We start from the raw sequence: 26824 nt of genomic DNA on the forward strand, positions 1-26824 counted from the left end.
ATATTAAATGTTAAGTTCTTCAACACGTGGTATAATGGGACAATAACACTGTCAATGTAACAGTTTGTACTATTGGTAGTAAGGCAGCGGCCCTAATGCAGAGGGAGTTTTCCACACCTTCACACATCAACAGTGCACAATGATGACACTTCACTGGAGGCATTTCTATTGTGTTTTTTTTAATACAAAATCATATAAGTGAACATTTTAAACTATCATACAGTTTCGAAACTTTAACATAATAAACTTCTTCTATTTGTTGTCTTCTGCTGAGGCTAACTGTACCTTATTTTTTTACTGCTGATATAACTTAATCCATATTTAGGCAATGAAAACGTTTTTTGTTTTAGCCATCTGGCTATCATTTCTTTATAAAAACATATATCAGTGTTTTAACTATTCAAAGGCATAAAAATGTCGAAATTTTGAATACTTTCATGAAGTTTTACCACCAAAAAAGAAATTTTAATGATTAAAAAAGCATTATGTACCCAGTTTGCTGAATTTTCCCAGATGGTTGGATTGTCAAAGATACACAGAACCTTCTATTTATTTATTTTACTTTTGCCGAAAATTATTGACATTTCTGATGTTAAGAAGAAATTTATAGCAATAAACGTGATATCTTTATTTGGGCTTCAGGTACAATTCCTCAACCCCAAAACATATGTACTGGCTAATTGACCAAATCCGAACACTTTAGAATTAGAGCATGGCTAGGAAAAAACAATAAAGCCATCCTGATGATAAAAATTGAAATATCAGGTGTTGGTGCAGCATCGCAGACAAGCGCCACCAATGGCTGCAAATACTGCTTTCATTTTGTGGTTTTGATCATGTTGATGCTATTCTTGTAGGATCTCACTAGTGATGAGCTGGAAAAAGAGCTTTACCTTGTTGCTCACATATACAGAATAGGTGAGTCTGATCCAGCCTTTTGCCTAAATAAACAAAATGGGTAAGTCTGATCCAGCTGAATAGAATTGGTGAAACTGTGAGTCTTATCCACCATTGCTGCTCACATTAACAGAATAGTTGAGTTTGAAACAGCCTTGTTGCTCACATATACTGAATAGTTGAGTCTGATCCAGTCAAGTTACTCACATAATTATACTGAATAGACGAGTCTGACTTTGTTGCTCATATCTATAGAATAGTTAAGTCTGATACAGCCTTGTTGCTCACATATACTGAATAGGTGAGTCTGATCCAGCCTTGTTGCTCACTTATACTGAAAAGGTGAGTCTGATCCAGCCTTGTTGCTCACATATACTGAATAGGTGAGTCTGATCCAGCCTTGTTGCTCACATATACTGAAAAGGTGAGTCTGATCCAGCCTTGTTGCTCACATATACTGAATAGGTGAGTCTGATCCAGCCTTGTTGCTCTTATATACTGAATAGGTGAGTCTGATCCAGCCTGTTGCTCACATATACTGAAAAGGTGAGTCTGATCCAGCTTTGTTGCTCACATATACTGAATAGGTGTGTCTGATCCAGCCTTGTTGCTCACATATACTGAAAAGGTGAGTCTGATCAAACTGTGTTGCTCAAATAAACAGAATAGGTGAGTCTGATCCAGCCTTGTTGCTCACATATACTGAATAGGTGAGCCTGATCTGGTCTAGTTGCTCACATATACTGAATAGGTGAGTGTGATCTGGTCTAGCTGCTCACATATACTGAATAGGTGAGTCTGATCCGGTCTAGTTGCTCACATATACTAAATAGGTGAGTCTGATCCAGCTTTGTTATAACGTCCTTGTTGCTCACATATACAGAACAGATGAGTCTGATCCAACTGTGTTGCTCAAATATACGAAATATGTGAGTCTGTTCCATACATTTAGCTCACAAACACTGAATATGTTTTTTATATTTGTATATCTTGCTTATAAAAATTGAAATGTGTGATTGTGTTGTACCTCACTTTAATGAATAATATAAGAGCCCCAAACTATGGGTGTATTGTATTACAGGCAAGATGTTACAAGAGAACACAAGACGGGGCTGCAAGAACTGCTTTAAGAGGCCCTGGGGAGTTGGTGGTGAGTGAATGCTAAATCCAGCTTATTGGTGCTGTTGATGAACAGTTTCAAACAGAGGCTTATACAGTCGAAACTCGTTGGCTCGATATCTCATGGCTCGATATCCTCGTTGGCTCGAACCATATTAAAAGGACCAATTATTTTTTACTCTTTGTTCATATAAAATTCGATCGGATGGCTCAATATCTTGAGGGTCGTTATTTCTCCACGCTAGAAGTCATTTTCGCGGTCCCAAGTAAGAATTTCACACTTTGTTTTGTTTGCTTGGGTCGATGTCATTTTCGCAAATTCAGTTAAGAATCTCACACCTTGATTTGTTTGCTTGGATTCATTAAGCACAAGGTGATTAAAATTGCTTGACTGGTATTATAAGTATTATCAAATTTAAATGGTTTAACAGTTTGAATAAACATGCCATCACTTTAAGTTCTGTCTCTAATTGTTATCCATATCTATAAATTTCTATGCATTTAGATATAACTTATAAGCTATGTTTGTGTTACCCACTGTTTACAATTGCTTGTTTGTTGTTTTCGCATAAATGTATTATTATAATAAATAAAAAATTAAATGATATTTTCTAAGTAAAGAATATGTCATGTTACGGAGATAGCATAGCCAATAACAAACAAGGTAAACAATACTTTTTGTTACGAATAAAAAATAACATTCTGTAAGCAATCCCGCTTGGCTCGATACTCTCGAGGCTCAAAGTATTTTGGCTGGTCCCTGAAATATCGAGCCATCGAGTTTCGACTATTGTATTTAAAGCTGCACTCTCACAGATTGAATGTTTTGACAACTTTTTTTATTTTTGTCTTTGAACAAGCCAATTTTTGGGTAAGACAGAGCATGGAAACAAGTTATATAAGACTGCTGACAAAAAATTAGATCGCAGATGCTTATTTCTATGTTCAAAAACATTAAGTTTCATGCATTTGTCTTAAACCGTTAGTAATGGTTTAAGCCATAAAACATTAATTTTTGAATGGAAATAAAAAACTCTGCACTCTGATCTTTTGTCAGCTTTCTTTTATCATTGGTTTGCAGATATTTACGCAAAAATTTGCTCTTTCCAAGGCAAAAAAGTTGTGAAAACGGTAAATCTGTGAGAGTGCAGCATTTATGTGTCTTAAGGATATTTGTTTATTTCAGTGAAAGATCATATTCTATTTCTTAATTTCATAGAAAAAACATAATATTTACGAGTGACAAAGCCACAAGCAAAAGTATAGATTTTCTATGATATAGTGAAATAAATAGAGGATAATTGTTTGTTTCAGTGTAAGATTGTAATATATTTCACTGAGTGAGCACTAAAAGCTGTATATATTTACTTTTTGTGTTCATGAGGTAAAATAGATTGCAACCTTAAGTAACACTGAAACAAACATTCTTTTTCATTTAAATATATACAGTCGAAACTCGTTGGCCCGATATCTCATGGCTTGATATCCTCGATTGGTCGAACCATATTAAAAGGACCGATTATTTTTTACTCTTTGTTCATATAAAATTCGATCAGATGGCACGATATCTTGAGGGTCGATATTTCTCCTCGCTCGAAGTCATTTTCGCGGTCCCAAACAAGAATTTCACACTTTGTTTTGTTTGCTTGGGTCGATATCATTTTCGCGGGTTCAGTTAAGAATCTCACACCTTGATTTGTTTGCTTCGCTTTATTTAGCACAAGGCGCTAATCAATTAAAGTTGCTTGAATAGTATTATAATTATTATCAAATTTAAATGGTTAAACAGTTTGAATAATCATGCCATCACTTTAAATTCTGTCTCTTATTGTTATCCATCAATAAATTTCTATGCATTTTGATATAACTTATAAGCTATGTTTGTGTTACCCACTGTTTACAATTGCTTGTTTGTTGTTTTCGCATAAATGTATAAATATTTATAATAAATAAAAAAAATCAAATGATATTTTCTAAGTATCGAATAAGTCTTGTAACGAACTTTACGATACGTAACTATGTCCAATAAATACTCTTCTCTTCTCTTGCGGAGATAACGTAGCCAATAACAAACAAGGTAAATAAGACTTTGTAATAAATAAAAAATAACATTCTGTAAGCCTCGATATTCTCGATGCTCGAAGTATTTTGGCCGGTCCCTAGAATATCGAGCCATCGAGTTTCGACTGTACCTAAAAGGATGATAAATTTCAGTTTATTGGTTTTTTAGAAAAGGGTGCCAATTTGTTTGCAAACATAACATAATTTATGAAATTACAGAAACAACGTTGTTTAATTTGTGTCCCAGTCCTTTCAAAAAGTAAATAGTATCAAAATGTTATTCTACTGTTTAAAAAATATATTTTTTATTTCATCTCTATTGACCAATGGAAACCATAAAATAAATACGATATTACATTGAATTAAAAAAAAATCAGAAGCCTTTATGCTTTTTGTTTTAGATTTTTTTGGTATTTTTATTGATGAACTTTTCTTTAAATATCAAATTAATATTTTTGACATCATTACCTGTTTTAAAGTGAGGTTCTCTGTCTGATTAAAGGGAAGACACTACATTTAATTTTAAGAGTAGTTTGTAAAGTTGATATTTTCACTGTTGTTATTTCCCTGATTAAACTCCATATTTCACTGAAAAGCATTTCCTTTATATGTTTATTTTATACAAATTTTATACAACATTTCCTATTCTACTTTAAATATCAATCTCCTATTTAGTCGAAAAAATAAGAGATGTTTTCAGCTCATATGTTTTAAATTGTTAAGAAATTGTTAAAATGCTTATGTAGAAGAAATATGTGGTATATAAATCTGTAAATAATCAGGGTTTGTTTTGCTTACTTGAACAGTTGTGAGTTTCAACATTTCAAAGCTGCCCTCTGGCTTCAAAGAATGGGAATACCAGATTAAAGTTCAAAAGTAAGGGAATAAAGTGTGTAAGAAGTAGACAATTATCCAATACATTTATCATAATGTGTCATCAATAATGAAGATTCAAACACTAAAGTTTACCATCTCCTTTATCCAAAGACAAGAATACTATTAAACAAAGACCATGCCATTGTAGATTTCTCTTTGACCTAATGTAAACAACTTTCTGTAATAATTTCAGTTTTGCTGATACCAGCAGTGAGAATCTTTATAAACTACCACGAGTTGCTGATATCAAAACTGCAAGCTGGCAATGCGAACAATAGCCTGCCTACCAGTCAGGCTGCTTCTAGCAAACTTGGGCTAAGTAGGACTTAAAAGTGTTTACTATTAATCTATCAATACAATGTACATGTGGTTTTATGCACCTATAAAGGACATTATTCAAAGTAATCACATCATAGTAGTTTATGCTTGAGTAAGAGTTGCTAAGTTTCATGCTATGTTATGATGTTTAACATGTAGACAGAACATATACCTTTGTTTTTTGAAGCGCTGACGGTGTCAGTGCAGGTGTTGCATGGGGACCTTGCTTCCATCAAGAAGGAGAACCCACTGTTGTTCGGGCGAGGGGTGGCTCACATACAGAAGATAGGCTTTTCCGATGTTATCTCCCCAGGTACTCAAACCCCTTTTCTATTTTTTTAGCTGCTTTTTCGTTATTGAGAGAACCAAAAGAATTGACGCTTATCTTTGCCTGTCCCAGTCCTAAACTGCAGTTCTAGTCCAAAACTACTTAATCTATTCAGTTTTTCCAAAACATCTTGTCCAAATCTGCAAGTCCCTGTCCAGATTTGACTATCCCAGTCCAAATCTGCAAATCCCATTCCAAAACTGCCTATACCAGTTTGAGACTGCCTTTCCTAGTCTAAAACTGCCTATACCAGTTTGAGACTGCCTTTCCTAGTCTAAAACTGCCTATACCAGTTTGAGACTGCCTTTCCAAGTCTAAAACTGCCTATACCAGTTTGAGACTGCCTTTCCTAGTCTAAAACTGCCTATACCAGTTTGAGACTGCCTTTCCTAGTCTAAAACTGCCTATACCAGTTTGAGACTGCCTTTCCTAGTCTAAAACTGCCTATACCAGTTTGAGACTGCCTTTCCAAGTCTAAAACTGCCTATACCAGTTTGAGACTGCCTTTCCTAGTCTAAAACTGCCTATACCAGTTTGAGACTGCCTTTCCTAGTCTAAAACTGCCTATACCAGTTTGAGACTGCCTTTCCTAGTCTAAAACTGTCTATACCAGTTTGAGACTGCCTTTCCAAGTCTAAAACTGTCTATACCAATCCAAAACTGCCCATTCCAGTCCCAAACTGTTCCTGTCCTGATCTGCCAGTCTAAGTCCAAACCTTCCAATCCCAGTCCAAAACTGCCATATCCCAGTCTAAAATTGCCTGTCCCAGTCAAAAATCACCAATTCAAGATTAAAACTGTCAAAAACTGTTTATTCCAGACTAAAACTGCCTGTTTAAGTTTAAAACAGCCCTTTCAAGTCAAAACTGTCCCAAACTGCCTATCACAGCCCAAAATTGCCGGTCTCTTTCTAAAACTGCCTATCAATGTCCAGAACTGCCTATCCCAGTCTAAACTTCCTGTTGCAGTTCAAAAATACCAATCTTAGTTCAAAACTGCCGATCCAGTCTAAAACTGCCTATTTCAGTCTAAAACTGCTCATCAGGGTCCCAAACTGCCAATCTCAGTCTAAAACTGCCTGCCCTATTCTAAAACTGCAATTCCACACCAAAACGGCCTCTTAAAAACTCTCAGTCCATATCTGTCTGTCCTAGTTAAAAAACGCATGTGCCTATCCAAAACTGCCTCATAAAACCTGCCCATATCTGTCACTCCTAGTCCAAAACTGCCAATACAAGTTTGAAAAATCAATCACACTTAAAACCTGTTAGTTTCAGTCAAAAACTGCCTTATTAAGTCTGAAACTGCCTGTCCGGTTCAAACTGCCCAATCCCAGTCCAAAACTGCCTATCCCAGTTTAAAACTGCCAATCATAGACCAAAACTGCCCCTTAAAAACTGCCCATTTCTGACCATAACTGCACGTCCTGGTAAAAAAATGCCAATCCCAGTCTAAAACTAAGATTTCAAAATCTTGTTTTATATTTTGGATGAAAATGACACATTTGTTAATAACCTACTTATTGAAAATTTAACACTTAAGACACAAAACAGAGTTGAATCTTATCAGTGCTGTATTAAACAATAGTTTTCTTCAAATCACTGAACAATAACTTCCTAAAAGGTGTTCACATCATTAAAATTTAACAGCAGTTCTCTATTGATCACTATTATTAAGTTTTATTTAAATTATTACATGATAGTTATTACTAACTAGATACGGTTCACAACCATAACACTGTTCACAACCATAACACTGTTCACAATCATAACACTGTACACAACCATAACAATGTTCACAACCATAACAATGTTCATAACCATAACACTGTTCACAACCATAATAATGTTCACAACCATACCAATGTTCACAACCATCACACTGTTCACAACCATCACACTGTTCACAATCATAACACTGTTCACAATCATAACACTGTTCACAACCATCACACTGTTCACAATCATAACACTGTTCACAATCATAACACTGTTCACAACAATCACACTGTTCACAATCATAACACAAGTTATCTAGATTAATTTGGTCCAAAAATGACTTTCAAACACCATTTCGGACCAAATCCGATGAGTCTAAATCCTTTTATTAGATGGCCATGCTAGTCCTCCCATGGTTGTGGGTTCGAATCCCAAACCAGGGCACACTTTTCTTTCCTGGTTTATACACAGCAAACAAAAGGAAAAACTGTGTTAAACTTATTATGTGCAGAATTTTTTGATATGGCACAAACATGGACCTATAATAGGTCTGTGGCATCATCACAAATAAAAACATTTAGTCAGGGTCAAAAACTGCCAGAATACATACTTTTCAGGTACTGAAACCCCTTTAAAGCTGGAATTGATTGGAGGTCAAGGTCACTGTTTCTAAAAATAGAAAAATGCTTTTCGCCCCATTACTTTAGTCTGCAACTTTTTCCCAACTAATAAGAAAATAATAGGCTATAATTTCTGGTTGCCCATATTAAAAACCTGGTTATGTTGCATTACTACTTTTCTAGTTCTAACTAAAGAACTAAGAACAAGCATTTTCGAATAATTATATATTAAGTACAATAAGTTTGATTTTTCTTGAGTTAAACTTAAGTGAGGGAGTCACTTTAAAGTCTGTTATTATTATATCATGAGGTCAAAAGCCTGACATTACATTGCGTAATGTTGCATCATACATTCCATCAGTCTGTCCAAAGAATTGTGTCACATGTAGCTACAAAAGTATTGCACCTACACTCATGAAACTTGTTAGGAATGTTATTTAGCTTGGGAAGTTGTGCATCTTGGGTTTTGTTGAATTGGTTTTGTCGAATGTTTCAAGCTTTTTTAACAAAAGTAATGGCTCTTGATTTATCTCTGCTCTCTTCACCAAATGTTGCTCAGTTGCACTTGTTCAATGACATTTAACCATTCCTGTAGCGAGGCAGCATCTAGGGGTAATCCTTATGTCTGTTGGAGAATGCCTCTTTTATTGACCTAGAAGCAGATTCCTAACCTTATGTGAGGAACTGTAAAATAAACAGAAATAGAGTGCTGATCAACCGTCAAAAAATGACTTCAATGAAAGCTAAAGCTTCGAAACCAGTGTAGCACAGGTTTTGATTGACCATCATATAGTTGATAATAAATACTATCAGGTCAAGTGTTGCAAGATTAAGAAAGCACTTTTTTAAATGGAAGATTGTTGTTTGTGCAGGTGAGATCCGGAATGACTTTTACGTGACCTTGAGGAAAGCTGACTTGGAACGTGGAAACAAAACGTCCGGGAAAAATGTTGAGGTCAATGTTACTGTACTGTCCGAATCAGGAGATCTCATTGAGGTAAAGGTTGTTTTTCCCGTACCATATTCTACTATGTATAGGACGTTAGCATAGATAGGACGCAGGCAAAAAATGGTAAGAAAACAGGTAAAAACCCTTAATACAAAAGATAGGACGCAGTGGAAAAATGTCAAAATCGGAGCCGAAAAATTTAGGTTGGTAAGACATTTATTAAATACATATATTAAATCAAAAACAATAAGTTTGTTTGAATATTAGGCATATTTCAATATCTTTCTTGTGTACTTTGGTAATTATCTTCATATTTTGGTGATTTAACGTATTTCAGTAAGGCCAGTATCCGGCATACTTGTTTTGACGAAAATAATAATAAATCATTTTAAAGTAAACATTCAACATATTTATGCATGTGTTAACTTGCGTGATTTTACCTACATCAGTTGTTTTCTTCGGTGAACACTACCAGTATTTGCCATTGTCGGTTTGTCTCCAGTCTGACATTTTCAGCCTGAAATGGACTTGAGAAAAACTAATAAAATCCTAATACAATAGCTAGGATGTAGGCAATTTTTTTAGACAATAATCTTGGGTAAAAAGTGTGTCCTATGCATTATATAATACGATATTTTCATCAAACTTATAGTACACATGTTGCCAGAGAGCAACAAATAGGTACGCGTTTAGCTAGACCAATACACACAACAAAACAACACATGAGCAGTTGCCAGGCCATGTCAATTGACCGCCATACTTGTTTACCTGAACCTCAGAAAAAACTTATAAGTCTGTCTTTTACATTCACAAACTTAATTTAACATAACCAGAAAATAAAATATAAGTTTGTGAAGCTGCTATTTTAAATGCTATTTGATATTTCAGAACTGCATTGAGTATGGTTGTGGGGAACCGATGCAGTCAGAATATAATAGCTCTGTGTTTTACCATAGCAACCATCCTGAGTGGACGGAAACTATCAGGGTAAGATTTAAATCTTTCAATCATCATGAAATGGAAATGAGTCACTTCTTTCAAACTATTCAAGAGGATGAGATGGTATGGTTTTCCTGACAAATAAAGGAAAAATGCTCAAGGTTGACAGTGGAAATCATCCATGATATTATGAGAGTAAAATCCACAAAATCTTAGTCCATCTGTAGCTTTTTTGTACCAACAATGAACAGGTTGATTGCTGTAATTAGAGTGTTTCGCTGAAATAATTTCATGACTGAAATGGTTGATAGTGAAGACTTTATTATCTAGATCAGTGCTAAAAGAATTGACTTAAATGAATGTGCAAAGTTTTTTAAACATTCTAGTGCTGTTAATTCATAATGCCTTGTTTTTCTTTATATAATGCTGATGTATTATATACTTATTCTATGATTTAAAATAATGATTATATGATGATCTGTTATGTCCCCATTCGAAGAAGCAGGGGTATATTGCTTTGCACATGTCGGTCGGTCGGTCTGTCCGTCCGTCGGTAGACCAAAGCTTGGCCAAGTGATAACTCAACAGTACCTTAACATATGGTCATCAAACTTGACATGAAGGTTGGGTCTGACCAGTAGATGACCCCTATTGATTTTGGGGGTCATCAGCTCAAAGGTCAAGGTCACAGTGACCTTTAAAGGTAAAAGGTTGTGAAAGCTTGGTCAAGTGATAACTCAACAATGCTTAGACCTTTAGTCATCGAACTTGACATGGAGGCTGGGTCTGACCAATAGATGACCCCGTTTTATTTTGGGGGTCATTAGCTCAAAGGTCAATGGCACAGTGACCTTTAATGGTAAAAGGTTGTCAAAGCTTGTCCGAGTGATAACTCAACAATGCCTAGACCTAAGGTCATTAAACTTGACATGGCTACTCCCATGGCCCTCATATTTGACTTGGAGTTTTAGCCTGACCAGAAGATGACCCCTATTGATTTGAGGGCTCATCGGGTCAAAAGTCAAGGTCATAGTGACTTTAAATGATAAAAGGTTGTCAGAGTGATAACTCAACAATGCCTGCACAAATGACCTTCAAATTTGACTTGGAGGTTGGGCCTGAACAGAAGATGACCCCTATTGAATTTAGGGGTCAGAGGTTAAGGTCACAGGGACCATGACCATAATCTTGAAAATTTCTGGACCCTATGGTCATCAAACTTGACATGAAGGTTTGGCCAGACCTGTAGATGACTCCTTTTGAGTTTAGGGGTCTTCAAGCCAAAGGTCAAGGTCACAGTTACCTTTAACACAAGAGGGTTAACAAAGCATCTCCGAGTGATATCTCACCAATGCCTGGTCCTATGATCATCAAACTTGACATGGAGGCTGGGCATGACCAATAGATGACCCCTATTTATTTTAGGAGTCATCAAGTCATAGGTCAAGGTCACAGTGCCCTTGAATGAGGAATGGTTGTTTGAGTGATAACTTGACAATGCCTACACTCATGGCCCTCAAGTTTGAGTTGGGGTTGAGTCTGACCAGAAGATGACACTTTCTGATTTAAGGGGTCATCAGATCAAAGGTCAAGGTCACAGTGACCTTCAACCCAAAACGCTTGTCTCTGTGATAACTCGACAATGCCTGCACCCATGGCCCTCAAACTTGACATTTACGTTTTGGCTGACCTTTTGATAACCCCTTTGGTTTTTGAGGTCAAAGGTCAATGTCATAATTCCTAATCATCATTTATGTCATATTTACTTATTCCCTGCTGCTAAGATGATACATTTTTATCTGCAAATATCAGTCATCATCTGAACATGATTAGAAGCAGTACCTTTTATCCTCACACTTGGTCATACTCTTAAAACTGACTCAAAGGCATCCAATGTCAATGACAAATCAGCTGTCATTTTGGTCCATGGATATTTCTTTCGATTGTCCAAATAATCCTGACAACATGGTGCTCAGGGGGGCATAATGTTTAACAAACATCTCTTGTTTATTCTAATCTTGTACGTACATTTGAGCAATAAATAGATGTAAGTAAATACCCTCGATTACTGTATTAGGTTTCATATTATATGTCGTTATTGCACCTAATTTTGCTGTGTAAAAATCCCCTGTTTAATATCAAAATCCCTGGAATTCAGTCTAAAATCCCTTGTAAAGCCTCTCAGAAAAATGGGATGTATGTTTACTTATTTAGGCACATATGGATCATAGCTATGAATTATGAATGGTAAGGCCAAATAAAAAAAATAGGTGCGTTTCAGGTAACGCTGCCAAAAAAAATAGGGTAGGTAGGTCAGAATATTTTTTTATTTTTTTTATATTTTTTTTTTTGATATATTGATTTCAGTAACTGTTGACTCAGAAAGTAAAAATAAAAGTCATCAATTTTCAGGTTTATCAGTAGTTTTTAAACATTTCCATGCTTCAAAGGAAACATTCTTTATTTGTCTGGTTGAATACTTTGACAATGATGGTTGGATTTCAACTAAGTTATGGTACACCACTCTTCTATTATTTAAGACTTTCCAGGAACGGTTTTACTTTTCTTTATGCACCCTTTTGCTTTCAATCACCCTCTGTAGAATGCTAACCTCCCTGTAACATAATTACATGAAGAGTGGGACAGCAAATTTACCATATAAGCCATTAGCCATGCTCTCAAGAGGACCTTGGGGTTCAGGTTTGAAGAACAAGTAACATGCAGGTGTTATTGCCAAAATTGCACACTTTTAAAAGTGTGACATATAAATCCGAAAGTCAGTATATGACACATTTGTATCTGACAAGAAAATATAGTTCAAGAATTGAAATATACCTGCCACACAAGCACAAACTACTCGTAATTCACCTTAGAGTTCGGACAATCTAAAAATTCGGACATCCATTATTATTTTCAAAAATAATTTATTTAGGTACTTAATTTTCGGACACCCAAAGCACATCGATTGTAACTTTTACAGTTAATAAGTCTCACAGATAAAAGTTATTGATCTTTATCGTTACAATGCCTGGCTAGATTACCTAACCGTATACACCACTGTGATAAGTTAGTTAGTTACTACCCATCCTAAACGATTTATTGCCTGTTGAAAAGGATGTGTGGTATATTTAATGGAGGATTAAAGAAACAACAAGGGCAATCAAGAGATTAAGAAAACACAGACATGACATGTTTGTAAAACGATTTGCCAATAAACTTTGAAACTTGTACCACACTTTTAATATAGACTTTATGAAGCAATAATCGTACAGTAATACTCATGGTAACATCAATAGAACAATAAAAGTCAACACATTCAATGATACAGGTAACTATTTAATGTGATGAATTAAAGTTAGAAATGCAATATTTAAGTTACAATCGAAAACACCACTCAAAAACATTAATCCTGCATAGCAATATCCATGCTCTCCATGAGATCCTTGTGGGTATAACTGAAAAAGAGTTATGTGACGTCACACAATGTGACTGTTTGATCTGAAGCCGATAGAAGGTGTTTATTCATTTCAATGCATGTATTAAATGGTGTTGAATGGCATTTTAATTAACTTGATGAAGGAGTTACACTTAAGGCGTAATAACCATTGATAACTACGGATATATTAATAAGTGGTAAAATGCAGACATGAAGAAAAAAGGCAGGTTTACCATACATGTAGATAAAATGTAAAAATGGTTATTTTCTATGAATTCGGAGAGCGAAAAATTAATTATTTTAAGGTGTCCAAACTCTAAGATGAAGTACGGTAAATACATTCAGAAATCCAACTCTAATATTGTCAACTTTACGTACATACATTTCGTAACAAATGCTTTTCGTACCCAAAACACATTTTTTTCAGGGAAAAAATAGATTAGGGTCGGCAGGAAAAAATAGGGTCGGTCGGGTAACCTAAAACAGACCTATTTTTTTATTAGGCCTAACTGGACAATTCGTCACCAAGATAATTTTACCTAGTCAATTCGGCACCCACATATTCGACACCCAGTCGACTCGGCACTATAAAGTATAGTCAATTCGGCACATAATTAAAATTATCTTTAACTCAACTTTTCTCAGCTTCAGTCGTAAAATGGTTTGTTTATTTCAACAAAACTACCTTTCATAAATGATTTGATCATCCAATACGGGTATCATATATCATTTTTTTCAGTTATAATAAATGGCTCAAGATTACAGCCATACATGTATGAACATCTGGGTTTTTTTGTTATTCAAACTATTTTGTTGTGTTTTCTATACCTAATCTTCCCATCTAAATTTATTTCAGCAGTTATGATTTTAACAATATATACATTTATATAAACGTAGACATTTGTTCATTTGAGGATATTTTAACTGTATATACATACGCACATGAATATCATTCAGAAAGTTGCCACACGACCCCTGTGTACTCAATTAACCATATGGTTATCAGTGAACAATGCTATGTTAAATATTATTATTAATTTTAATACCAGGGTTAAATGGCTAGGGTTGATCAACGAGACACATGCGGACGCACTATGACATGTGTTTCAATAGATAATAATTTCATCGAACAACAAATAACTTTGTCAAGTTTAAAGTCGTCTGTTTATTTTAATTATGTTTTAGAAGTTTATGAAGATATTCGATTTTGTTTGTTATATCAAACATTCCTATTGAATTCAGAATTACAAAAAAACAAAACAATTTAAACTAATTTAAATGTTTTCAAAATCTTTGTACCAGGAGTGAGAATTTAAAATATAGTACACTGTATGCCGATGATAATAAATAAAAAATATAAATTATAAAAAAATAAAGTAGCTCTATGAATGTTTCTTGGGAATATTGATTTTTCTCGAACAAAACTTAAACTCTTAATGCTTGAATACATGAGCAAACAAAGAAACGGTTCTGAGTAATCTTGGTATCCAATCTGATGTGCTGAATTGGCGTTGCCGAATTGACTTGGTGAAGAAAAGATATGTATGCCGAATTCGTTGGGTGCCGAATTGTCCGGAAACCTAATGAATCTGAGCCCTTACATTTTAACAAACGTATGTGTCTCCTGGGTTTGTTTAAGACTTTGTTTGGTACATAATTGCTTTATTTGTTATACATTCCAGTTGTGTATTCCCATTGAAACATTCCCTCGGTGCCATGTGTGTTTTACTCTGTACCACTGCTCAGGTAATTTTTTTTACTTTCTTTTTTATTTGTTTAAACGTGTGTTATAGAGTATGTGACATATAAGCAGGCAATGCCTGTCAGCACTATAGAGTATGTGTTGTATAAGCAGGCAATGTTTGTCAGCATTATAGAGAATATGAGGTATAAGCAGGCAATGCCTGTCAGCACTATAGAGAATGTGTTGTATAAGCAGGCAATGTCTGTCAGCATTATTGAGAATGGAAAGTATTAGCAGGCAGTGTCTGTCAGCGATATAGAGTATGTGACGTATAAGCAGGCAATGTCTGTCAGCATGTCTGTCAGTGTTATAGAGAATGTGACGTATAAGCAGGCAATGTCTGTCAGCATTATAGAGAATGTGGCGTATAAGCAGGCAATGTCTGTCAGCGCTATAGAGTATGTGAAGTATAAGCAGGCAATGTCTGTCAGTCACATATTTTTCTATCTAGTTCCATCATGTGCTATTTATTGGTCAGATGATAATCAAACTTTGTCAGAATGTATCCCTTCATAAAATCTCTGCAGCTTGTAAATATGGGTCTTATGTGGTCAAAAACAAGGTCACAAGTTCAAATTGTAGAAGAAAAATGGAATCCACTAGAGACATTATATTTGGTCAAATGTACATGAAACTTGATCAGAATCTTTTCCTTGATGAATTCTAATATAAATTAGAAACTTGGCCATGTGGTGTCAAAAACTAGGTCACAAGGTTAAATTTTAGGAAAAATCTTTGAAACATATACAAGGCTTGTCTTGTCCTATATTTATGAAACTTAATTAAAATGTTTTCCTTGATGAAATATAATGCATGGACCCATTATAATGCATATAATTTACATGGAGTAAAAAACTAGGCCATTAGGTCAAATCTTAGAAAATGATTTCGAACACACTACAGACATTATATTTGTTAAAATATTCATGAAACTTTATCAGAATATTTTCCTTAATCAACTGTAGGAATAATTAAATGCTATAATGTAGTGTCAAAAACTTGGTCACTAGGCCAAATGTTTGGAAACTTTTGAATGCATTAGAGACATTATATTTTGTCAATATTCATGAAATTTTATTAGTATGTTTCTCTTCATCAGCTCTAGGATTATTTTAAAATAAGGTGATGTGGTGTCAAAAGCTAGATCATTAGGTCAGCTCATAGAGTTTATGGACAATTCTTAGTCATCATGTTAACCCCTGCCCAACTTGAGTGACACATATTTAAATCAATGCATACACATGTATAACAAACATAAATTGTGAATGATAAACCTTTAACTTCTACAGAATAATGCATTGATGGAAATTATTTATTATGAATAACAAGATTGTAACGCTGCAAACAAACAACTATTAAATGACTGGTGGGTCCTAAAAGATTTACAGTAATCAACTATTGTCTCTTAAGTTAAAAATATGCATTACTGATATGGTTTGATGATAACACAGAATAAAATTGAAGGTGCAAATCTTAGATAAACAATCAAGGGGTCAGATTTATGGACAACTCATGCTATCTCCTGCCCAACTTAAGGTGTCAGAATGGATATAGTCCTTAAATGTTAGTCACTTCGGGTCAAAACCTAGCTCACTAGGTCAAATCTTAGAAAAATAACCAAAAGGTCCTTTCTTTTCTGTCTGGAAACATATCTTCATAATATTCATAAACAAACAGAAATAAAAAAAAAATGAAATTATTGAAATTTCAAATTTATTACACTTGAATTTACAAAACTTAACAAAAAAATACACAACACATCATTATTATTCACAAAATAAAACATGAATCTTAACAGAAAGCAAAGAAATATATGTGTTGTGAAACAAAAGTTCTAGATTAGTTGAACTTGTAAACAAATTAGGTTTTCATTCCATTAATAAATAAAGCATGCATATTACGGTATATTTTTAAATAAATACAATTAATTTCAATAATTATTCTAAAAACTAAAAAAGCTGTCCATTGCTGGGTTGGCTTCCGTGTGCAGGAGACATGAAGAGACTTGTGGTTAAAGATTAAATGCCATTATTCAGTAATGCTATCTTTATTTGTCAACAAGAGCAGAAATCAGAAATCAAGTTCTGAATTGTATTCTATTTGTTCAGCAACAACTGTTTTAGTTAAAAATGTGTTGTCTTCTGCTTGAGCAGCAGAATTGCTGACAAGTGAAACTCTATTCTAGCTCAAACATCAAGCCCCGATTTCTTGAAACTTCATAAGTCCCTTATAACAGGATTAAGCTAAGCTCACTGTTTTTGGTTTACAATAAATTGCATCATGTTAACTTCTTTAAGAGATTTTATACTAAAGGCCTCACCAAATTGATAACTTGTTCATCAGATTTGTTCAAAAAAATAATGGGGCGAGCGATTAAAATAATAAAAAATATTTGTTATGCATTTAGCAAAAAAGAAGAGCGCATGAAGAGCAAACAAATATATATATAGTCAATTTTACTCACATTTTTTTCACTTATTAACTAAACAATGATTTTGTAAACAGTACAAGGATAACATGATAATGAAAGTATGATAACACTTCAATATAATTTTATACAAATATTAGTTTTGATAAAACAGATGCTATTTGAGATCAAGCATATGTATTGCTTTAAACTATTTAATAAATGAAATAATTTAAAACCACAGTTTTCTGGATGTTCAACAATTTTGCAGTCTTTTTCAAAATACCCTATGCATGGACACAAGAGCGCCAATGGTCACAGCCACCTGCCTGCCCAACACAAATCTTATAACCAAGGTTTTCCAATTTTTACTTTTGAATACCTGGTTAAAAATAATTATCTCTTAAAAAACTTGTCATATCTCATGCAATGGAAACAGCTATCACTCTTGCAATGACTACACAATTCACGTTGGTAGCCATTTTAGTTCTGGTAGAGAATTTACAAAAAACCTACACCACTTTTAACCCTTTCAGCGCCAAATATGTCACAGAAAATTACAGTCAGCGCCAAGTTTATCTCAGGCTTTCTCAGAATCTAACGCCTACCCATTTAAACAGGCATATTTTCCGTTTTTTTATATATATATTTTGTTCAAATTTGGAAAAATAAGAAAGAAAAACAAAAAAACAAAAACAACACTTTTATTTCTTTTGTACTACAAACACTGAATGGGTCAACTTTTATATATAGGTTGTTTTGTTTCTTTCAAGACAATACCAAAGATATGCAATATATTTTTCATAGAAAAAAACAATCAGCTCAAATATTTTACATTTGAATGATATCAATCTATAGTTTGAATATACACATGATTATTTAAAAAACATGATCATTTAAAAAAATCTACAAACATTTATTCACAACACAAGTGTGATTCATACTGTTTTCCAATCACACACTCTGACACGATTTGTTTTCCTTTTTGACTAATATTTACAGATTATACACAATTCTAGCTTTGGCCTGTTTAATGTTTTTGTGTGAATGGTAAAGCTCATGGCCTGGCATAAAGCACACAGGACTGTCAGTCAGGTTTATATTTAGCGTCCTCATACTGTCCTCGACCATTGGCTCAATGGGAACCAATGCCTCCACCATGAGGACGCCCTCGTTGCCTCACAGGAACAGAAATTTCATGGTACGCTGCATCTGAGGAATCTGAAATTTTTATTTGCAATATTATTAAATATTTATAAATGTTCTGTGTAGTATATGTATTATGCATTACTGATATGGTTTGATGATAACACAGAATAAAATTGAAGGTGCAGGAATACCAGTGGTTCTCATTTCTGAGCCAAACTTTATTTTTCTAATATGGTACATGCATTGCATAATATTTAAATAAACACTATACTTTGATCTGTAGCAAAATAATAACAAACACGCAAAAATCATTAAAGGTATATTTTTGAAGGAAAAAATCCATCAAATTTCACTAAAAAAATGCGTGCTTGTAAAAAAAGTACAAAACTTCTGTGGTAATGTTTCTGTAATAAACAGAAGGGCAGTAAGGTCCAAGGTGAATAGAAATTAAACCAGTGAAATCACCCTGTTCTGGAATTTGGGATGTAAATAAAGCACTTGTTGTTTGAGAATACTTTCTCCTATAACGGAACTGACATTTAAAGATATGACTTAAAATAAGAAATACTGATGGGTCTAAAGATAGTCCACCTAAATGGCCGTCAATGAGTTTTTTGAAGTTTTTTTTTAACTTTGGCAGACTCTGTTACAAAGATGCATATGAAATATCAAAATAATAAAAGAGTGTCCTATAGGCGGGTGAATGGACTAATGCCATAACTTTCCAGACATTCTAAAAATGAGAAATCCTTGAGTAGCGCTGTATTGACTTTTTATCCCCCGCCTATGAAATAGGGAGGGGGATATTGAAATGGCGTTGTCCGTCCGTCCGTCCTTCCGTCCGTCCGTCTTTCCTTCCATCCGTCCTTCCGTCCGTCCGTCACCTGCGTTTTCTCAGTAACTAGTATAATTTCATGAAACTTAAATAAATATGAACCACTATACTGGAATGATGCCCGTCCAAAAAAAAAATTGATTGGTCAATTGTCCTTGGAGTTATTGCCCTTGATTTTTTGAAAAATGCACAGTCACAGCCATTTCTCAGTCACTAGCTGGCAGAATTTTATGAAACTTAAAATAAATATGAATTACTATACTGGGATGATGCCTGTTCATTTTTTTTTGGCTTGGTCAATTGTACTTGGAGTTATTGCCCTTGATTTTTTGAAAAACTCTCATTTACAGCCATTTCTCAGTAACTAGGTGGTAGAAATTCTTGAAACTTGAAATAAATATGAACCAACATACTGCGATGATGCCTGTTTATTTATATTTTGGAATGTGTACTTTCTATATGAGTTATTTGCCCTTGATTTATTAAAAGATCCATGTTTGCAGCCTTTTCTATGCAACTAGCTGGTAAAATTTCATGACACTTGGAATAAATAAGAACCAACATACTGTGATTATGCCTGTCTATTTTTCTTTTGGATTGGTCAATTTTCCTAAGAGTTATTGCCCTTGATTTATTAAAAAATCATTGTTTGCAGCCGTTTCTCAGTAAAACCAATGTGCTTATCTTATTCCTTCTGAGATTTTTTTTAACCTTTAAGCACAAACAAGCCATCAAGCACAAACAAGCCATCATTGGCGGGGGATATCTTTTCACTGAAAATGCTTGTTTGTTGCTAAATTATAAGGTTGATTCAACTGACTGGGTGTTTTTGTTTTTTTAAGTTGAAATTACATTTTAGACAAGATATAATTATTTTTGAATGGAATAAAATTATTAAATTAGATTAGACTTATCTAGAAAGTCAAAGTATATATTTGAATCCTACGAATTCTTATAAATTATATTAAGTGCTAAAATCTCTCCAAAACCTTCCTGGAACTGATGGACTTCAGACAGTATTTGGTAAATGTAAGATATAATCAATCCACCATTTTAACTCAGTTTTCATGTCTTTTGAACATGCTTCCATCATACATGCAATATTCCAGGATTTTAGTCTGAATTCCAGGGGATTTTGATATTCAATCAGGGGATTTTTGTGCAGTGAAATTAAGCGCATTATGTACATTTATGATAAAAGAATAAAAACACACTCTCATCATGATCCATCATGGAATTTCACACTCATATTATTATGGATGCTTTCCACTGTCAGCCTTGAGCTAGTTTTAAACAAAAAAATCCAGGGGATATGGATCCCCCCGCAGGGAACCAGGGGATGGGTTGGACCTGAAGACCAAAATCAAAACAGAGCAAGTTATTGATAAGATATTTCCTGCAAATATTATGTATAGAGTGTTTGCATGAATAACTGCATTATCACCATTGTAGGAAGTTGTTGACAGTAGAATGGAACTACTTTAAGCTGGTCTGATTTTCTGAGAACAAAATTATTAAGTGGCCGTCATCATCGTCAAATTTTAGTCTAGGCCACAGTTCAAAAACCATTTCAGATATTCAAATGAAATTTAGTTAGTGTTTGCCAGAGATACTTTACATATGTAAAGCTATGCCCATAACTCTATTTTTAATAATTGTTGTTTTTCCACATACATTCTATTTATATAAAATACTATTCTTTAAATGAAATAATTTATCTTGTATATTATTGGTTGAATGTGTCATGATTGCACCTTGTGCTTCCAAAGAGGTCATAGTTAAGTCATTTAGAGCTACTCAGGTTGTCACTGTAGTTAATTCTGTATTATTAAAAGACACAATATTCTACAATGATGACTGTTGCTTTGTTTCAGTGTCTCACAGCAAGAAGGAGAAACGAGAACCATATGGGTTTGCTTTTTTTCGGGTGACCAATTCATCGCAGATTGTCATCAAGGACGGGATACATTCTCTCTGTGTCTACCCGGTATGTTGTTTTCGACAATTGCTGATGTTGTTTATATTTTAATATTAATATCCATGCCTAGATAATACAATCATTTCTAGGCTACCATGAATTCTATCCAATTAGCCTGGGTTGTAAGAAGCAGGGCTATATTTCTTTGCACATGTTTACCTACTGGTAGAACAAACCATGTCCCCTTCAACACTAACACTTGTGAAATTGAAAGCTACTGTATGCTTGGGCATACAGTCCTCAAACTTGGCAGGGTGGTCATATGCCTTTACTGCGGATGGTCACTTACAATCAAACCAACACCGCTATTGTCATATGCCTTTACTGCCAATGAACAGTCTCTATCAAACCAACACAGCTATTGTCTTACTTGGGATGTACTTAAATCTTTATTCCTGAATGTATTGTAGATAAATGAGAAACAGAGGAGTGACATGCGCAGTTTTGACAAGACCAAGTACTTCAAGAACCCTTTCCTATTGGACGATCTAAACGACCCCAAGCCAATCAACCTCATTCCAAGAAACATACAATTCAAGGCCAATGAGCGTGAATCTCTGACAGTAGAAACCCTATTGTGTTCAGGAAAATTTACACAAAATGGTACATTGATATTATATGAATAATGAAAAGGGAACTTTTTTCCTTCTTTTCATTTATAAATATTATGATAAGGCCACAACAAATTGATCATTTGTTTGTGGGATTTGCCACACCTAAAATTCGAAAAACTGCTGTTTTCATTGACAGTCTTTTTTGTCGGGAATATTTTGCAGGAGGCACCATTGTTATTCATTTCCGGTATTGATTTTCAGTTTACTTTCATTTTTTGTAATGTAAAATACACGTTTAAGTGAAAATCATTGCCATAGTCAATGAATTATAGTCTTCAGTAAACAACAGCAGTTTCACAGCGTCGAAGGAAAGAATTATTTATGTGTGTTTAAAGTAATTCATTGTTTTGTACTCAAAATTTAGTGTAAAATATTAACTAAAGCAGATTTTGAGTGCAAAACTTATATTCAAATACACGGACACACAACCTACAACCATTGAACTTGTTTTCATTCTTGAATTCATTAAATTCTAAAATGCATTTCTCAGTATTCATATACTCATAAGTGTTATCAACAGAAAAAAGTAGGACTTGTAAATGTTTTAGAAACACTCTGTTTTTACACATAGTTTTATAATTACATCAGTAAAATCAGAAAATATAAATTTTTAAAAGTAAAATGACTGTTTTAATTTTCTCAATTCTTTGTTCTTATCACACTTATTTTCCTTGATTGATAAGTCATAAAGTGGCCTGTTGTTAAAGGGGCCTTTTTCTTATGGGCATTGAAGCTATTGAGGCTGTCATTTTATTCTTTTTCAAGGTCTTTAAACCATAGGTCAATGGTCAAGTCGAGGTATTGAAACGAGGTATTGAAATGGATTCATATTTAATCCACCACATGCACTTAATATAATGACCAGTGCCACATTTGCAGATTTGTTTTATACTGCTTCATTTATATTGTCCCACAATTCAATCCACAGTGTCTTTTTTTAGAAATGTTCTCTGTGTCATTTACATTTTTGATCTTCTGCATGTCAAAGTCACTACAATTTTATCATGTGCTTCAAGAGGTTCAAATTTAGACCTGACCAATTATTTGGAAATGCTTGAATGATGAATTACTATTACCAGTCTAAAATGGGTTTTTTTGTGATAGTTAGTTAGAATAGTACGGAATGAATACAATAGCTGTTCTTTTTGGTCCTGGAATAATTGCACGTTACTGTGAGGAATGCTGTCTTTACAATATATATCCATGTTTAAATTGCTGATGCAATGAAAGTTAATAGTAAAGCACTGGATCTTATTGCCATTTGTTAAATATTGAGACAGATTTTCATGTGATACTATCAAAACCTTTTCATTTATAACTGAGAACCTTTTTGGCAATTAAAGAGCATTTCTAGACATGATTGTATGATAAATTTAGTAAGAAATATACATTTTTTAATTTTTTTTTCTTTGCGCTGGCCTCTGATTTGCCTTAAATTTAAAAGAAAGGATTTTTTTTTTCGCTCACTCGCTCCTACTTTTTTGGGGCTCGCTCCTACTTTTTTGGGGCAAAATCCGAAGAACAAATGATCAATTTGTTGTGGCCTAACTTAAGTCTGCCTCAAAATGGAGCTTAATCCAATGTATTGATTAAAACAAATTGCTGAAAAGAATGGTTATGACAAATTATAATTTATACTTTAAAAGAGAGTTTACATTTACACTTGCTAAAAAGTCAAGTGTTTGATATATGTTTATTTTTGTTTATTTAAGACAAAGCATTCATAAGAGATAAGTACTTTTAGATATAGGCCTTTAAAGATCCATGATCAAACTGAATTCACCCAGTGCTTCAAACCAGTAGTCTTTAACTTCTTAATTTTGGGGTCATTTGCATTTACAATTTCTGACAAATATAAGGAAGATCTGAATTAATAAAGAAACAAATATGTTTGCATTGTTTTAATGTACTACTGTATTGTAATGATATTATACATGACTCTTCCAACATGTCAGGTCACTTGCCGAGTATCCTCAACTGGCGGGGACAGGAGTTCCGACCCAGACTCAGTGAAAACCTTGAGGTCTTGTGTACAATAGAGGGAGCGGAGATTGTCAAGGCTAGTATTTGTGTTTTAATTCCTTATTTTAACCAAGAATTGGAGCATACATTGTACCCTCCCAGTACAAGTAATCCTTTACAAATATGTGATGTCATCTGAGGCAATAACTTCACAGGAAGATTCTGAGGGTGATGATTAGTTTTCTCAAACACTTCAACAAACTTGTTTCCAACATAATGTTTTGACAATTTTTCCACCAGGAGGCGGGTTTTTTTTTAACGGTTTGTAGAATTGTTTTAAGAAACTAAACTTTCAATCAAACTCTGTAAGCAGCGTAGAATGTGATAGGTTTCATTCCCAGGAACATGATTTCACAGTACATGGTTTTCATAAAATAAAATTTTGTGTTGGGAAATTACTTCAACCATTTACACATTGTTGATTTGGAGCGCCATACAAAGGCAGAATTTCTTCAAAATGTGTAATGCATGGTGAGAAAATGTACATGCATTCCAGAATTAACAACTATTGCAGCTCTAGTTCCAAGGCGTTATGGGTGGAATTCCTTAAACTTTTTGTAGGACCTTTTGAGATCATTTAAGAGGCCATATTGTACTGAGTGTGTTGATTACTGTAATATTGCAGTTTCTCCATGACATTCTTGACGCACTGTTCGACATGATGATGGATGAGGATGCCAAGAAAGACTGCTCAGCTCAGATCTTCAGGGCGCTTGTAAGAACTCACATGTCCTAGCCTCACCTAGCTACACTTCATAGGCTCCCTATCATGATCAATGATAAACCAAGCCAGCTTTCATAGAAAACAACAAATACTTCTTCTAAGGCAAATTATTGGGGGGTGGGGGCAATTTCATAAGATAAACAAGATTTATTAACCCTTTACTTCATAGATACGCAATTTTACTTATCTATCCATAGCTTCATAGATACGGATCTTAACGTTTTATCCATAGCTTCATAGATACGTAATCCTACGTATTCGTAATGTAGGGGCATTTATTTTCATACCTGATGCTTGTTTATGCGCTATAAATTCATATTCATGAAGTATAAACATCGATAAATACAATGCACTAAAAAAAACACTATGTTACTATTTAAAGAATTTCGGAAAATCGCAAAATAAGGTCACTGGTATCAAAGATGCGTAAAACGTTGACTGCGCAGGTTTGTGGGCATTCCTGTCTCGTTTTCCTCGTGGAAATTTACACAATACTGCAAGTTATAATTAACTACCAATAATACAACTATATTTTATTGATCACGCGCCTGACGTCACAGGTCATGGTTCGAAAACGTGTCAAAATGTCGGCCATGTTGGATAAACAAAAAATCATCTGGCTTGTATAAACAAAGGCCATAAATCATTATATGGGACATATGTGTCACTTCTGTTTCGCTAATCCGGTCATAAAAATGCGCATCTGCTTCTACAAATTGAAAGTAAGTACAAATGTGTTATAAAATAATGACTATCCCTATTGTTAAACTTTGACATGACCCAAATTAACATCGATCAGCTGTTGAAACACGTGTTTTCGAATACACAAGAATGCAATGTAGAGCTAATTTCTGCCCTTGTTAACTTCAGTTTAAAACAACATTCCTGAATAATGTCATTTATATTTCAGTGTTTGTCTGATGAATCGGAACATTCTGGCTTCAATTAAAATGAGTTTGAGACATTGAGTACGACGTCGAGAATTCAGACCTCGGGCCCGGCGTCACGCACACAAGGATACGAGCAATGAGGATTTTTAAAATCAAACCCAAATGACAATACATGGACATGCAATAAACGATATAAATTTAGTAAACAATAGCATGCAGGCCTCATGTAGTAGTTGAATAATAACTTTATTTGTTCATTGTAGTGTTAAATAACCGAAAGTTATAAGTACAGTGACTGTTGATCAACTTTTTTTTTCTTCTGTATCATATATATAAATATACCGTGCTTCTTTGTTGTGAACTATTTTTTAATTCTGTCCATCTTTGTTTCAATTCAGGTTGCATTAAATGAATTATAAAAATATGTTGTTTATATAATATTTCGTGTTATGTTTGATAAATAAAAGTGTAATAAAAATTAATTTTCATCAAATTTGACATATTTTTCTGTTTGTTTATGAATATCATGCGGAAATAATTTAGATAACAAAATAAAATTTATATGACTGGATTGGAAATTTAATTCTCTATAAACTTTACATTGATGACTTATTGATTAAACCAAAAGAAATACTAAGAAAATAGGTTTGTAATACATTAGGGTTAAAATTCCAATAATATCAATAATCTCCTATGAAGTAGGGGTATTGATATGAACTGATAAGCCATGAACTGGCAGCCTGAAATGGCTTAGGTTTACATGAAGTAAAGGGTTAAGTGGGCAGATGGATTTTATTTGCTCATGGATCATGTGCTAATTTGACATTAATATACCTGAACTCACAGGGGTTGGACAAAATGATTAATTCACAAAGCATGCTGGTAAGGCTTGTCCAGGTCTTCATACTTACTATAAATGTGGATATGTTTTTTATGCTGGGGCAATTTTAAACTGAGCAAAGAGTTAGTTTCCTCATTATCAAAGTCTTTATGAAAAAATCTCCAGGGGCAAACTGTATAAAACTGGATACTTTATCAGCAGGTTATCTTTTGGTTAATTTGCACATGCAAGCAATTTATTTGGTGAACAGTCATACTGTAAAATCATTAATGTTCGTGGGGCATTAATGTTCGTGGTTTTTGTGGGTTGGGTGATCCACGAATTCAAGATCCCACGAAATATAAACCCTTTATTCACTT

The 26824-nt window shown here is 34.1% G+C and overlaps 1 protein-coding gene across 1 annotated transcript in view; it reads left to right on the top strand.

Moving 5' to 3' along the window:
• Window positions 1-26824, top strand: part of LOC128216763 (dedicator of cytokinesis protein 4-like) — a 189359-nt gene that overhangs the window by 50345 nt on the left and 112190 nt on the right. Inside the window, 13 exon segments of the mRNA XM_052923421.1 lie at window positions 858-918; window positions 1979-2047; window positions 4884-4953; window positions 5147-5171; window positions 5173-5272; window positions 5459-5584; window positions 8810-8934; window positions 9775-9873; window positions 14944-15007; window positions 21271-21383; window positions 21785-21977; window positions 23944-24047; window positions 24636-24725. Coding sequence (XP_052779381.1) covers window positions 858-918; window positions 1979-2047; window positions 4884-4953; window positions 5147-5171; window positions 5173-5272; window positions 5459-5584; window positions 8810-8934; window positions 9775-9873; window positions 14944-15007; window positions 21271-21383; window positions 21785-21977; window positions 23944-24047; window positions 24636-24725 — 1239 coding nt within the window.

The sequence above is a fragment of the Mya arenaria genome, chromosome 14 (genome assembly GCF_026914265.1).
Source record: "Mya arenaria isolate MELC-2E11 chromosome 14, ASM2691426v1".
Taxonomy (NCBI): domain Eukaryota; kingdom Metazoa; phylum Mollusca; class Bivalvia; order Myida; family Myidae; genus Mya; species Mya arenaria.